This window comes from Podarcis liolepis, assembly GCF_965112155.1.
Source record: "Podarcis liolepis genome assembly, chromosome: 7".
Classification (NCBI taxonomy): domain Eukaryota; kingdom Metazoa; phylum Chordata; class Lepidosauria; order Squamata; family Lacertidae; genus Podarcis; species Podarcis liolepis.
The window spans coordinates 46,472,285-46,486,004 of record NC_139561.1 but is presented as its reverse complement, the minus strand read 5'-3'; the positions used below and the strand labels follow the sequence as shown (position 1 = coordinate 46,486,004).

The window sequence follows — 13,720 nt, the reverse complement described above, 5'->3', positions numbered from 1 at the left end:
CACTCTTCAAGAACACATTGCAGCCAGGAGAAAGCACTTGAGGTTGTGCAGTCAGAGAAGGATGTGGAGGGTCACATTTGGTACTCAGAACTCAGGTTGCTCACCTCTGACATAGGTGATAAGGAATTGCATACATGTGAAGGAAGCCCCCCTCTTTCACATACAGCAAAAAAACACAACAGGCTTTCCGCCCCTCTTTAGCCAGTCCCCTCAGCTTAGTATAAAAAAGAAAAAATGCATTCTGGTAACTTTTGAAGCTTGTTGACAAGGTTGAAATAATACATTCCCTAGCAGCATGATATGCTTGTTTTATTGCATTTCTATTACACCCTTTCACTAATGAACTTAGGATATGTCATCATTTACTCCGGCACCACCGTTGTTGTTGTTGTTTTAAAAAAAATCTTCACAACAGCCCTGCAAAGTAGAATAGCCTGGAACAACTCCAGCACATAGCATCCTCGGGCAGTTGCCAGAAGTCCAGCACTCCAGCAAGGCCCACTATAGACACCTGTCTTAGGTCCCTCCACCCCACACTGTGCAAGCCACCATTTACATTTTCTAATCTGTTTCTGACATAGCATCACTGTTGAGTAATGCAGGCAATTGCGGAGGCAGCCACACCCAGGCACTGCTTTCCCTGCCCACTTCCACCAACCACTTTATTTATTTGTTGAATTTATAGCCCACCTTTTCCTCCAAGGAGATTGAGGTCCCCACCCTCGTTGAATCCCTACCACGACCTTGTCTAGCCTGGTTAGGCTGAAAGGCAGCGACTGGCCCAAGGCCACCCAGCGAGCTTTGTGACCGAGTGGGGATTCGAACGCCTGTTCTGCAGGACCACGTTCAAGCCAAGTGAAAGAATCGGCACTGCACCTTTAAGAGGGAGCCGGCAACGTCGCCGCCCCCGCCTCCTCCCCGGCCCCTCGCGCTTGCGCAAGAAGGAAAAGCCCGATAGGTGGGAGGGGGAGAGAAATGTGACCTAGGCGGCCGGTACCTCGGGCAGTGCGCGAGAAGGCGTGCGCGCACGCGCAAGAGAGAGAGAGAGAGACCAGGAGGCGCTGCGGCCCTCAGGTGAGGTGAGGTGAAGGGGGGGGGGCGGACGGACGTAGATGTTCCTTACTCCTCCCTCCGTCGTCATCATCATCACCACCTTCCTCCATGGGAAAGCGGGAGCGTCTGGAATCTGACTCTGAGGCGAAAATGAAGGCGGGGGGTGTGTATGATCGTGAAAGGCGTGTAGAGGAGGGAAGGAAGGGCGGGGCAAAAGCCGCGCTATTCAAGGCGGGGGGCAAGTGGGGTAGGTGAGGTCCCTGCACGAGGGAGAAGGGCTTCTTGTTGGCGCGCGCGCACACACACACACGCGTGTTCCTTTATGCTAGGTGACAGACGACCTTGCGGACCCGTGTTGGTCTACAGCCCAAGCAACAGTGAGTCTGTTGGCGCCTTAAAAAGTCTTAAGAGGTTTATTGTGTGCTGAGAGGCTGCTTCGTCCGATGCGTGAAGCATCAGGCGTGTATCGGGGCGGGGAACTCGAGGCCCTCTGAACCTGGCAGACAGTATATACAGTATGTATGAATGTGAGTGAGTGAATGAATCAAGTATCTCTATTTTTTTATCATTGAAAGGCGGGTCCTGTGGCACCTTAAAGGACCCCATATTTGTCAGTCAGAATCTACTTTGTAAAACATGCTTGAAGAGTGTGTGGCGAGGTGGGTGTGTTTTTTTAATATAGGTTCAGAGAAGTAAACATTGGGGCCCAAAGGCAAAGAAATGTAAGAGATATAACCTGTAATATTTCTATACAAAACTCAAATGTATGCAGCAGCCATTCATGACAGCAGTAAATGGCAATTGTGTGGGAGGATGTGTATTGTGAAAGGAAAGGGCAGATATAAAGTGTGGAGGAAGTGAAGTGGGATATATGTGGAGGGGAGGCAGAGTGGAAAAGTTTTAATCATATTGTTCATGAATTCTCTGTAAAAGCATCACAGGCAATGTACAATAAAGGACTATGTAATTATTGGAGTTCAGAACCTTAATTGGTAGTAGCTGCTTTCCATGCTTGTCACAGGTTTTGAAGAGAAGCACTTTCAATTTTTTTAAAAAATACAATACGTAAATAGGATGGGTTTGACTAGGCAGAAGCTGAAAGAACTGGGCATAAGAATAGGACTACAGGCCATGAGGGTCAGCTGCAGCGGAGTATGTGTGTGAAAATTGTGAGGGTATGGTAGGAATGTGGACAGTGTTAGAAACTGGCATATATAAGCTAGGCACCAAATGGCTCCTTAAACCAAGGTTAAAGTCGCCAAAACAGAACATCTAGTCTTATTTTTCAAATGATGGACTGATTGTGACTGATTATCAGTTAAATATCTGACTAGTTCAGATGACAACCTTAAGAACTTTGGGAACTTAAATAAGAAAAGTCATTTTATCCAGGGACAGTCCACATATATATTGCCCTATTCCTACCTCTTTTTCTTAATGGTGACATGGACCATTCATAATGTATGAAGGCTCTTCACAACTGTGAGCAGGGCTGTCGGGTGGGGTAAGTGAAGACAGGCTACAACAATTAACTATAACGTTGTCTGCTCCTGCTCAGGCTGCACAGAAAAAGCATTTTAGTTCCTGAAATTCATTATGATTGTGCAGATAAAATATAACTCAGAGAATTCTACAAGATGTAGTATTAGTGCGTGAAAACAGTCAAAATCCACTGATCCCCAGGCACTGCTTGCTTGCTGTAGGTTCTGGATATGTTTAACTGTCTGCTTGTAGGGCTGTCATATAAATAACGTGCACAATGTTTAACAGTTTCCTTGCCAGGTGGGTTGGTAAGATTTGTGATAGGATTCATGATTGTCCAGTCTTGCTCCTAATTGTGGAGCTCTATCTTGCATCTAATATATATGGTTATTACTTTTAATATAGCTCTTATTTATATAGCCCCTCAAGGAAAATTGTTACCAATGTCTTATGCCCATAAAAATTTCAAGATGATATAAGAGCCAAAGGCCACAGCAACATGTATGGAAGGATATACCTTAAAGGCATATGAAAGGCATAAAATATATTATTCAAATGATAAAAATGAAGTGAGAATTTTGGATAGCATACTCTATTGCTGCTTATATTGTCAATAAATATACTTTCAGTATCCACTTTTTTCCCCTTTAAAGATAATATCAAGTGATATTAGAAAACCTGAAAATGTCCTCTTTCTTAACATTTAATAGCTTGATCCTTTGGTAATTTTCAGTGCTGCTTCAGCTTGTGTGTTATATTTAAGCACCACCATTTCAGTGTTTTTTGTCTTTGAAAGAGTGACTTACTAGGGTAGAGGTAACTTACTAGAAAGTTTCAAACTAGAAAAACACATACTTGGATTTCCTCTGAAGGATGCAATAGATATTTTAGTAAGACATATTATATGTGAAGAATTAAAATATAAAGATGTAGTCTTAAAATGAACAGCTTCAAACAAATTTGATGTTGAATAACCAGCCTTGAACTGCACTTGTATTAGTGTTGACTACAAATAGCCACAGATTTATGCAGAACGTATCAATGGTTCCTTTTGCTTACACTTTATTTTATTCTGTTTTAGGAATGATGTGTGAAACAGGATGCCAAGAAGCTTTGTTTTTATGCCTTAGTCTTGCCCTTGGGAACTGAATTGGAAAAAGAATACAACATGAAAATGCTTCCTGGTGTTGGGGTATTTGGGACTGGGAGCTCAGCTCGGGTGCTAGTGCCTCTGCTGAGAGCTGAAGGCTTTTCCATCAAGGCACTATGGGGGAAGACTGAAGAAGAAGCAAAGCAACTAGCTGAGGAAATGAATATTTCCTTCTACACAAGTCGGACAGATGATGTCTTGCTGCACCAGGATGTGGATCTGGTTTGCATCAACATCCCTCCACCACTCACACGACAAATTGCTGTGAAAGCTTTAGGTACTGTGCTGTTGATTATCTGAAACAAGTTGTGGTTATTTCAAATTCATTCCCCCTTTAATAGATTCCCAGTTGTGTTCTCAGGCTGTTGCTGATTACTTAATATTATAAAACTGAATGCTTCATTTTGGCACAGTATGTTTTACTGTTGTTAGCCACTCTGAGCCCGGCTTCAGCTGGGGAGGGCGGGATATAAATAAAATTTATTTATTTATTTATTTATTTATTATTATTATTATTATTATTATTAGATCATTGTCTCACGTTACATAAATTGGAGTGATACTCGACTTTCTGCCCTCTGTGATATTATTGTGCCTGTACAATTTTGGGAAGTATATTTCAACCCATAGATACTTGATTCAGTCTGACATGTGAAAAAATAATTGACATCAGGGTTTTGCTCTTCTCTTACCACTTTAGATTTTTTAATAAGTCTCTTCCCTCCCAATAAATTTGCATAGCAATGTGTCTCATGCAGAACAGAAATATCTAGGGAAATAGAGGGAAGCAGGAGCTAGCCATTAAATTTAACCAGGCAGCCATAGCTAATATTACCACCCCTTCTTCCGCTTATCCCAAAAACATGTTTGTGTTTCATTCTTTTGCATTAGCTGATAGAAGGAGTGAACTCCTTTTGTGACTGTAAGGAAATTTTTAGTATTTGCTAACTTGACTTTGCTATTGCATATTAAACTAGCAGCATTGTAAAGGCAATTACAGCTAGATGCTCATTGGAAGAGCATATAGCATAATTACTTGACTTTTTCTTTTTATAAGTATCAAGGTCTGTATGTTTCAGAAACATAGTAAACAGGAAGTAGAAAGGTAAAATTAACCCTTGCCTAAGTTTATCATTCCTCAAGTACAGTTCACACAGGATGGCAGATCTCCAAAACAAAAAATGTTTTTCTGCAGATAAGAGAGGGAATCTTACTGTGGTTAAACTAAATATCCACATATCCACAGTCCCTTAGGGACTGAGTAAAATGCACCAACATGTTTCTTCAGCTTCACTGGCCACTGGGTGTCAGCAAATACCTTATCTCGGTACTTAATCCTTGGTGGGGCAAAGCATCTCTCTAGAGCACTGATTGCCAACCTGGTGCCCACCATTTGTTTTGCACTGCAGCTCCTATCTTCTTCAAACCCGTATGGTTTAACTGGTTGGGACTGATTGGAGCTATAGTTTAAAACAGCTGGACATGGGCATCAGGTTGAAGAAACCTGATTGAATGCTTATTTTTGCAGAATATCTAGTGCCTCCCCAGCCTGGTCCCCTTCAGCTGTTTTGGACCACAACTGCCAATTCACGGCAGCACTGGCTGGGGCTGAAGGGACTTGTAGTCCCAAAACAGCTAGAGAGAGGGGGTTTCTGCATTAGATAGTTGCACACATGGCTGCTAGTCATTCTTCCTTTTTCTGTACTTTATGAACTGAACAAGGATGACACTGTACAGACAGATAAGAATCCTCTATTTGCTTGAGGCTGCCTAGCAAAATCTGAACTAAAATTTGTCTCCTTTATTCACAGGTATTGGAAAGAATGTCATCTGTGAGAAAGCTGCTACCTCTGTGGATGCTTTCAGAATGGTCACAGCTGCCAGATACTACCCCAAGCTCATGAGCATTGTAGGCAATGTCCTGCGTTTTCTACCAGCATTCATCAAGATGAAGCAGTTAATAGAAGAACACTATGTGGGCAATGTTCTAGTCTGTGACGTGCGAGTGTACTGGGGAAGCCTTCTCAGCCACAAGTACAACTGGATTTGTGATGAACTGATGGGTGGGGGTGGCCTGCACACAATGGGGACTTACATTATAGACCTCCTCACTCACCTGACAAGTCGAAAGGCAGAGAAGGTTCATGGGTTACTGAAAACCTTTGTGAAGCAGAACTCTGCCATCAATGGCATCCGCCATGTCACAAGTGATGATTTTTGCTTTTTCCAAATGCTGATGTCAGGAGGTATCTGTAGCACTGTGACTCTGAACTTCAACATGCCTGGGTCATTTGTTCATGAGGTCATGATTGTTGGGTCAGCAGGACGCCTTATAGCACGGGGGACAGATTTGTATGGCCAGAAGAACACTGCTCCCCAGGAAGAACTCCTATTTGCAGACACTTTGAATGTCCATGCAGGCCTTTCAGAAAAAGGATTCAAAGACATACCCCTTCTGTACCTCAAAGGGATGGTGTACCTGGTGCAAGCTCTGCGTCAGTCCTTCCAGGACCAGGAAGACCAGCGAACCTGGGATCCCAAGCCAGTTGCAATGGCAGCTTCTTTTGAAGATGGCCTCTATATGCAAAGTGTAGTAGATGCTATTAAAAAATCCAGCCGGTCTGGGGATTGGGAATCTGTGGAAGTAATGACTGAGGAGCCAGATGCCAATCAAAACCTCTGTGAGGCATTACAGAGAAATAACCTATAATAGAAATATTCCTAATGAGCAGAATATTGAATATGTGCAGAAAACTTTAACATGGATACATTTGTTTCATATTCAGGGGGTGGGAGGAGGTATAATGGGGAATTATAATTGCGGGCAAAACCTCAAAGGAAATCCTTTTGGTTTTTAAACTCATTTAAGAGCATTTTAAATGTTGCAGATTTGTGTCACTGTTTTTTTTAAAGCTAAACCTTTTGAACTTTGTATTGTTAGGAAAACTTGAATTGCCCTTTGCACTTAGAAGTAGCTAAAATGAAAAGGTGGGATTTCTACCATTGGGGACAAGTCTGTCTCCCTTCTGTGCACAGCTCATGTATTTTTGCAGTTTGAATGTAGTACTAGAGATGGTTGTTTAAGAACAGGAAGACAAGTTACCCTTTAGGATTCTTCTTGATGTGGTAAAAGTGAGGCAAATACAGAAGTACGGTCCTTAAAGATTTGTAGTCTCTATAGCTCAGTATCAAACTAGGTGGTGGACATGTATTTTCCTGTATCCTCCCTGTTCACACAAAACCCCACCCCTGTTTTGTTGTAACAGTAAAAAAAAGTGTTCAGGAAAAGGCCACTGAACTCTCCCATGCCTTCCCTTCCTCCAATCATTTTTTCCAGCCATTTTGGTCTGTCCCTGGCTCTGATTCCAAAAGTGGGCTGGAAATGGAAAAAGTTGTTGGAGTAGTGGACTGAGAGGAAGAAAGTGTGCAAGGGGGGAGGATTGAGCATCCTCCTTCCTGCATTCCTTCTGTTATATTTTCATCCTACAGACTTCCTGCTTTACATATGAGCAGGGTTGACACACGAAAGACAACCACATCCATCTAGTCTGTGCCTCGGTACCAAATACTTCCAATTTAGTCTCTGCCTTTGAGACTAGCTGTTCTAGAAGTCAGTTGAGTGCTGTGTGGCATTCACCTGCTGTTTGCACGTGCTGGTGCTCCTTTCCCATAGCAGAGACTGAAGGCCTCTTGCACTTCTTTTCCTGCATTCTCTCTTGCCCTGCTCAGTGCTGCCAAATGCCGCCAATGATTGCTTGGTAGCACAGAAGCCAAATCTAAGTCAGTGATTGTTGTTTAATGAAGCAGGTATTCCATCTGTTAAGGAATATGAAGTTGATAAGAAAAGGAATATTCAGTTGCTGTTTTCAGCTGCATGCTGACAGGGGTAGTTGATTTAATCGAACACCGGACGATGTTCCCTATCCCTTGTCCTGACTTGTATCCTGTGGGAGCTGTGGTGCTTCTTGCGTAGCAGATCATAGTGCACAACTACCAGATCTCAGAGCTGCTCTTCACTAGGCTGACACTGAGAAGCAGTAGCTAATTTTTGTATAAACAATACTGTTTACTTGAATGTTTTTATTGTTTTCCTACTTCGTTTTCCTACTAGGTTTTAATCCTGTACATTAATATAAAGCATTAATAAGCAACCTTTCTTGTGTTTTTGTAAATGGTAACATTATGGAAGAAAAACTAAAAATAGATAAAATCAAGAACTAGATCAGCTGTTTTTCTCTTCCCTGTGGAAAACACCCTATTTTTTCTATTCTGAGCTTTTAAATTTATTTTTAACCCAAACAGCTGTATTCTTAATTCTAGTTGCAGATGTTGGTTTTATAGAACTGGACTAACAAAAGACAGTGTGGACAGTGTTTTGTACTGTAAAAGTCCAAATTCTAGAGTAAGGGAACCTCCCAACTTTCTGTTTACAATATGTGGAATTTGAGAATTTAAATGCTTTGTGAAGATAAGGAGGTCCACACTAAATAAGCCACTGGAAATCTTTGATTGGGTTTTTATGCAAACATGAGAAGATAGAAAAATAATTTAATGAAGGATCTTTCTTTGATTACATATGTGAATTCTCTTTTTCTTTTAGTGGCAAAGAGCAGTACGATACTCGCCGCTTCCCATTTTGTAAGTCTTTCATTTTCTGGTGGTGGTGGTTGTTACTGTTATTGTTATTGGGGGGAGGGGAGGTTATGTGCTCTTCCTTTTCCTTTGATGGAATGCAAATATAGCCAGTTTAAAGAGGGGAAGAGGCACAAATGTCCAATTATACCATTGTTGTTGTTTTAGAGGCAAGTGAGGAGACAATGCAAACACTTGACACCTTAATATAATCAACATTTGGGGAAATACAATTGGTAGCATAAAGGAGCATCTAGCAAAATGACTCTGTCTCAGGCCTTGTCTCTTGGAGGAGTAGCTAACCATTCTGTTATATGTTGCTACTTGTGCTGTGGCGACAGTGGTGGGACTAGGTGAGCCGCACAGACGCTGAGCATCTTATCAATGTCCACCTGAGTAGACTTGTCTACTTCAGCCTTTGCTGCAGCTCCCGAAGTGGCATTTGTCGGAATTCTCAGCTCTTTTCCTTTGTCTTCTGCAACAAAAAAATAGTCAATATGAGCCATTGTCCTGTCCCATGAGCAGGTATGCAGAAGCAGTGTGATAGCGGACCAGTGGCTTTCTGAGCCCACAATGGAAGCTCTTGGAATTCTTTGACTAAAAATAAACAGGGAGTTCTGGACACCACATAAAATAGCAGGTTCACCTGTTTCATTGGTCTCTCAGCTCCAAGTTCAGCTGAACCCATTGTTCTACTCCAACCCTTGTTGTGGTATTGGATTTGTGAGGAAGGAGCATGTGAAGCTCCCTTTTTTATTCCTAACCTGTTACCTTTGAGTGGAGTTATTCTTGGTTCCAATGGGCTTGTCTTATTCTCTAGAGCAGAATGCACTTCCAGCAGAGGCAGGTCACACTGTTTGTCTGAGGGGCTGTTCATCTCTGGGTTATCATAGTTGATATATTGGTATAAGGGACGCAGGCGCTGTGACTTTCCTACAAATAATGACAGTGAATGCTGGAAGATAGATGGCTTCTAAGGCAAAGGCTGTTGGTGAGATGAGAATGACACACACACACACACACACACACACACACACACACGTTCTACCTAAACCTCAGCCCATTCTTTTCTTGCAGATGATGGTCTGCCCCTCTACACCTTGCTTCTATCTGCAGCTACCCCATCAAACAGCCAGGCTTCTTGGTTCATATCATTGATGGAGCAGTAAGAACTTGTGAGGGTTCTTTTTCTGCCCCATGAGAATGAACTGATGTCTTCCTAAATATAGCACAAGAACTTGGGAAGCAGAATTTCCATTCCCCCTATATTGAAATGTAGTTGAAGAAGAAGTTCTTAAAAGTTCAAGCAGACACACAGCTGCCTGTTTCTGGTGCCTGTTTGTGCACTTTTCAAGAAGTGCTGGGAATTAGGGATGATTTGGGATCATGGGGCTAAAGTTAGAAGTAATATCCATCCTGCTTGGAGGCCAGCTCAGAAGGATTTCCTAGTGTTTTGAAAAGCTGCAGCTAACTGTCCCCTTTTTCTATGTAAGATACATATATAGCTTTTAAGGGACTGCTACTTCTTCAACTCTAAGCCCACCAGCCTGTGCTGGTGATTGTCAGTATTAGCTGTGGGAAATATGATCGTTCTGTACAAGCCAGTCATTCTTACTGTAGATATCACTAAGTTGAAACTAGTATCTCAGATGCATCCAATCTCTCTCTTCCCCCACCAGGAATCTGATACTGAAAAAACCTAGCTTGTAACTTCCCATTTCTTTGCACTCACTCTCTACACCTGTAGGCTCTGGAAGCAATGTGCCTGCTGTGCTAGCAGCTGGGACCACAGTGATATCCAGTGTGCTTTTCCTTTTCTTGGATTTCTTGGACTGTTTGGGCACGAGAGAACCTTCAGTTTTGAGGCCCTCTGTCTCCTCCACCCTTGGAGAGAGCTTCTTGAAATCGGCATGTTGGAAAACAAGCATTTCAGAATCGGTTCTGTGGGGGAGAAACAAGATGCAAGGGGGCTGAGGAGTCAAAGGGAAAGGGGTCTGGTTCCAGTGAGTGTCCCACAATCCAGTACAGGCCTTGGGCTCCATTTGCTAGAACAGTGAGAAACTTTGGCTCCACAGACCAACTTTGGCAGGTAGATGGGACAGTCATCATAATGTCAGGGAAAGGCCAAGAAGGATCAGAGGGGCATGGAAGGGATGGTGTGGTGCTGCTGTTGCCACCAGCATCTTCCCCCTGAATTAGCTGCCTCCCTTGCAATGCCAGGCTGCATTATCAGTGCTAGGACTACCAGCAAAAATGTTCACTGGGCAGCATTCGGAACATAGATGGGAGGGAGGTATTTATGAAGCTGCCTTATAGTGGCCATTGCTCCATCTTGCCCAGTGCCAGGTATCCAGCACAATTGCGCAGAGGTTTCTTTCAGTTCTGCTTTCTGACATCCTTAAACATTTAACTTTAGATGCATTTAATTTGAGATAAAAACTGAACCCAGTTCCTTCTCCCATGTGCTCTGCTTCTTTGCTGTGGGAAATATATGGAAATCCGTCGTGACCTACTTCACCATTCTTGCTTTAAAGCCATAGGTTGCTAGCCAGGCCTGGAGCACAGGAACGGATTTCAGATGCCTGAGTTCTGTAAACAGCTCTTGGTGCCTCTGGATCTCTTCCTCAAACAACTTGGCATGGAGAAGAATCCCTTTCCCATCTTCATGCCACTGTGGGAAGATGCACATAGTCGTCAGAGAAGGCCAATGGCAAGAACAAAAGCCTGGTTTTATGATCCCTCCAGGCCACAAGAAGGGGAAACTTCCAGCATTTCATATTAAGCAAGTCATCTGCCACCTTTGGGCACCACATCTCTTTAAGTTCCGTAAGAGAGGGAAGTGTTTTCAGAATAGATCATGGTTATCATAGGGCAAAAGTGGGGAACCTGTGGCCTTCCAGATCAGGCCCAGCACCATCACTGGGCCAGTATGTGCAGTGTCCAGGGGCCTCAGCCGTGCCACTATTCACCTCCCTCTTGCTGGATCCACCTTGCTGAGCCCCCCTCTGGAAATCTGAACTAGTCCTGTTACAGATTACGTTTGGACTACAGTTCTGACCTCAGACCACTGGGTATGCTGGCTGAGGCTGCTGGGAGCCAGAGTCCACTAACATCTGGATGGTCAGGGTTGGGTTTTTTAGCCCAGTTTTATAGTAAACACAAATCACCCTGCACCCCTGAACAAAATTTGGAGAACTCTAGCAAGGTAGCATCACGGGAGAGAACAATGGGTTTCTGATTCCGAAAGGCACAACTTGCTTCTTGCAGTGGGAGAAAAATTTCAGTGGCAGCATATCACAGAGAGAAAGGCTCCAGATCCTGATGAGGCTGTTACAGAAACCTAAAAAATCCCAAACCCAGGCACATTTAATGTCTGGCATATTCTGATGTTGCAGGGACTGGCTGCCTAGAAAAGGCATATAATTTTTTTAAAAGGGCAAACAAAATGGAGGACGCTTTCAGCTTTATGGGGTGACCCTGGAGTAATTCTTTTGGGGGAACAAAGGGCCACTATTGGGAGGGATCAAGAGCCATTATTGGGAGGGATCAATAATCATTTTCGTGTGTTACCATCCTTGGTCAGACAGTTATGAGCAGGTAAGTTCTTGTCTCAGCACTGCTAGGTGGAGCACTGAATCCCTCTGAGCTATGGCCCCTTGCCTCAGCAGTGAGGCATCTGCTTTGCATGCAGAATATCCCTGGTTCAATCCATGCCATCTTCAGCTAGGACTGGGAATGTCCCAATAGAAACTCAGGGAAGCTGCTGCCAGTCCGTGTAGGCTCTGTTAAGCTAGATGGACCAATGACCCTGACTCTGTAAAAGGCAGCTTCCTTTGTTCCTATGGAATATCTTTGTAGGGCTGCTGCTGCTTGTTAATTCTCTCAAGCCGTTCTTAACAGAGGCAGCATGGTGCTTCATGTGGGTAGGAGAGGTAGGTTAGGCTAAGAGACTGTGATTGGCCCAAGGTCAGCCAGGGAGCTTCATGTCGGAGTGGGAGGATGTGAACCCTCGTTTCCCAGGTCCAAGTCCAACACTAACCACCGCACTATACCTAACATGCTTCTCTCCAGACATTTCTGCAACATGATCTTCATTTTACCCAGCTTTATGAGCCTGTGGTATGTCCTCAGCGTCTGTAAACAGGATATCCTGTGCTATCTGCTTTGCCTTCTTTTTCTCATGACTACAGCACTCATCCTTTACCTCCAGTGACTTGATGGTGGGGTTGTCCAGGGCTGCAGCCAGCTGGAACAGGAAATGAGGAGGCGCTGCCTTCCCACCTGTTTTCTTGTCATTGGGGATCCGAGCAGAACCAGCCATTGACTGCAATGGAAGAAAGATCAGAAATCACACATCTGACACAGGCCTCTGCTTATGTTCAGTTTAGATTTTGGATTCTACTGCTTTTAATATGTAGGGTTTTGTGTGTGTGTTTTTTTAAAAAATACATTTTAATCATTTTCTAAAATCAGACTTTTGATTTTGTATTGTAAGCTGCCCTGGCGATCTGTCTGAAGGGTGCAATATAAATTTCCATAATGCTATCGTATTCTAACCTTTACAATGGGGTAGCAAACCTATGGCTCCCCAGATGTTGTTTGACTCCAACCTCCATCAGCCCCAGCTAGCATCCCATCAGGGATGATGGGAGCTGTAGTTCAACATCTGGAGGACCACAGGCTCACTGCACCTACTTTACACCAACTCTTAAGACTGGATAATAAAATACCCCTATCTATTCATACTGAATTTTTTAATCAGAGGGTGGACTCTTCTGTAACCAAATGGAGTCAATTATGAAATTCTAAAGCTTGTAGAAATAAACAAACAAATGGGGCGGGGGCTAAAGCGAGGGAGAGCATTGAGTGGTTGTTATAAATACCGCAACTTTAACTGGCACCTGAGCAGGCTTTCCCCTCTCCTCTTCTCTCTTTCTTTGTGTGGCATGTCTTCTAGATTGTACAGGTGAGGGTAGAAACAGCCTTTTTGCTGTTGTTCTTGTAAACTGCTCTGATAGCCTTTATAGTCAAACACTGGGGTAAAGGGTGCTGTAAACAAGTAAATGTTGTAAGCTGGAAGAGGGCATGCAGGCTGGCTGGAACCTTGCACAGGAGCACATTTGCAGCCCTGTTATTCCAGCTTTTTGGGGTGGTGAGGCTAACAAATTTCATTTTGCCTAAGGCCACCCAATGAGTAAATGGAAGAGGCAATAATTTAACTGAATTGCAGCTCTGTCTCTTTTCCCTCTGCCTTCCTCAGGTGCTCTCATTATTATTTTGCACTCGCATTCTGAGTGCAAGAAAGACAGGTAATGAGGATTTAACACCTGCACCAATTTCTGTAGCACTGACCGAGTCTCAGAGAAGGATTGTTCAATAATTCTGGCATCCTATCATTCTAAT

General features: G+C 43.4%; 2 protein-coding genes across 10 annotated transcripts; one reads left to right on the top strand and one right to left on the bottom strand.

Moving 5' to 3' along the window:
• The first annotated feature begins 938 nt into the window (after positions 1-938).
• On the top strand, positions 939-13,067 carry GFOD2 (Gfo/Idh/MocA-like oxidoreductase domain containing 2). 9 transcript variants are annotated; one of them, XM_083514813.1, is made up of 5 exons: positions 939-1,074; positions 3,617-3,962; positions 5,497-6,366; positions 8,286-8,323; positions 9,395-13,067. In XM_083514813.1, the coding sequence occupies exons 2-5, from the start codon at positions 3,704-3,706 to the stop codon at positions 9,473-9,475; spliced, it is 1,248 nt and encodes a 415-aa protein (XP_083370939.1). In that variant the 5' UTR covers positions 939-1,074; positions 3,617-3,703; the 3' UTR covers positions 9,476-13,067. The 9 variants fall into 9 exon arrangements, with proteins under 9 accessions (XP_083370939.1, XP_083370946.1, XP_083370945.1 ...); XM_083514812.1 differs by lacking the exon at positions 939-1,074 and adding an exon at positions 1,093-1,216; XM_083514814.1 differs by lacking the exon at positions 939-1,074 and adding an exon at positions 1,093-1,216 and having other exon boundaries at positions 12,176-12,229.
• LOC310712128 (uncharacterized protein C16orf86 homolog) lies at positions 8,508-12,638 on the bottom strand (the record flags this gene model as incomplete). Its single annotated transcript, XM_083514844.1, has 5 exons — positions 8,508-8,792; positions 9,089-9,250; positions 10,050-10,258; positions 10,831-10,988; positions 12,522-12,638. 5 exons carry the CDS (start codon positions 12,636-12,638, stop codon positions 8,638-8,640), a joined length of 801 nt encoding a protein of 266 aa, XP_083370970.1. The 3' UTR covers positions 8,508-8,637.
• Positions 13,068-13,720: the final 653 nt, after the last annotated feature.

What these genes read in the sequence shown, in the direction of transcription:
- GFOD2 (XM_083514813.1), top strand. Translation starts at nt 3,704, where the DNA reads ATGAAAATGCTTCCTGGTGTTGGGGTATTTGGGACTGGGAGCTCAGCT. An exon ending in AGATGCCAATCAAAACCTCT is followed by an intron (nt 6,367 to 8,285) that starts GTGAGGCATTAC and finishes TTTTTCTTTTAG; the next exon opens with TGGCAAAGAGCAGTACGATA. An exon ending in TACTCGCCGCTTCCCATTTT is followed by an intron (nt 8,324 to 9,394) that starts GTAAGTCTTTCA and finishes CTTTTCTTGCAG; the next exon opens with ATGATGGTCTGCCCCTCTAC.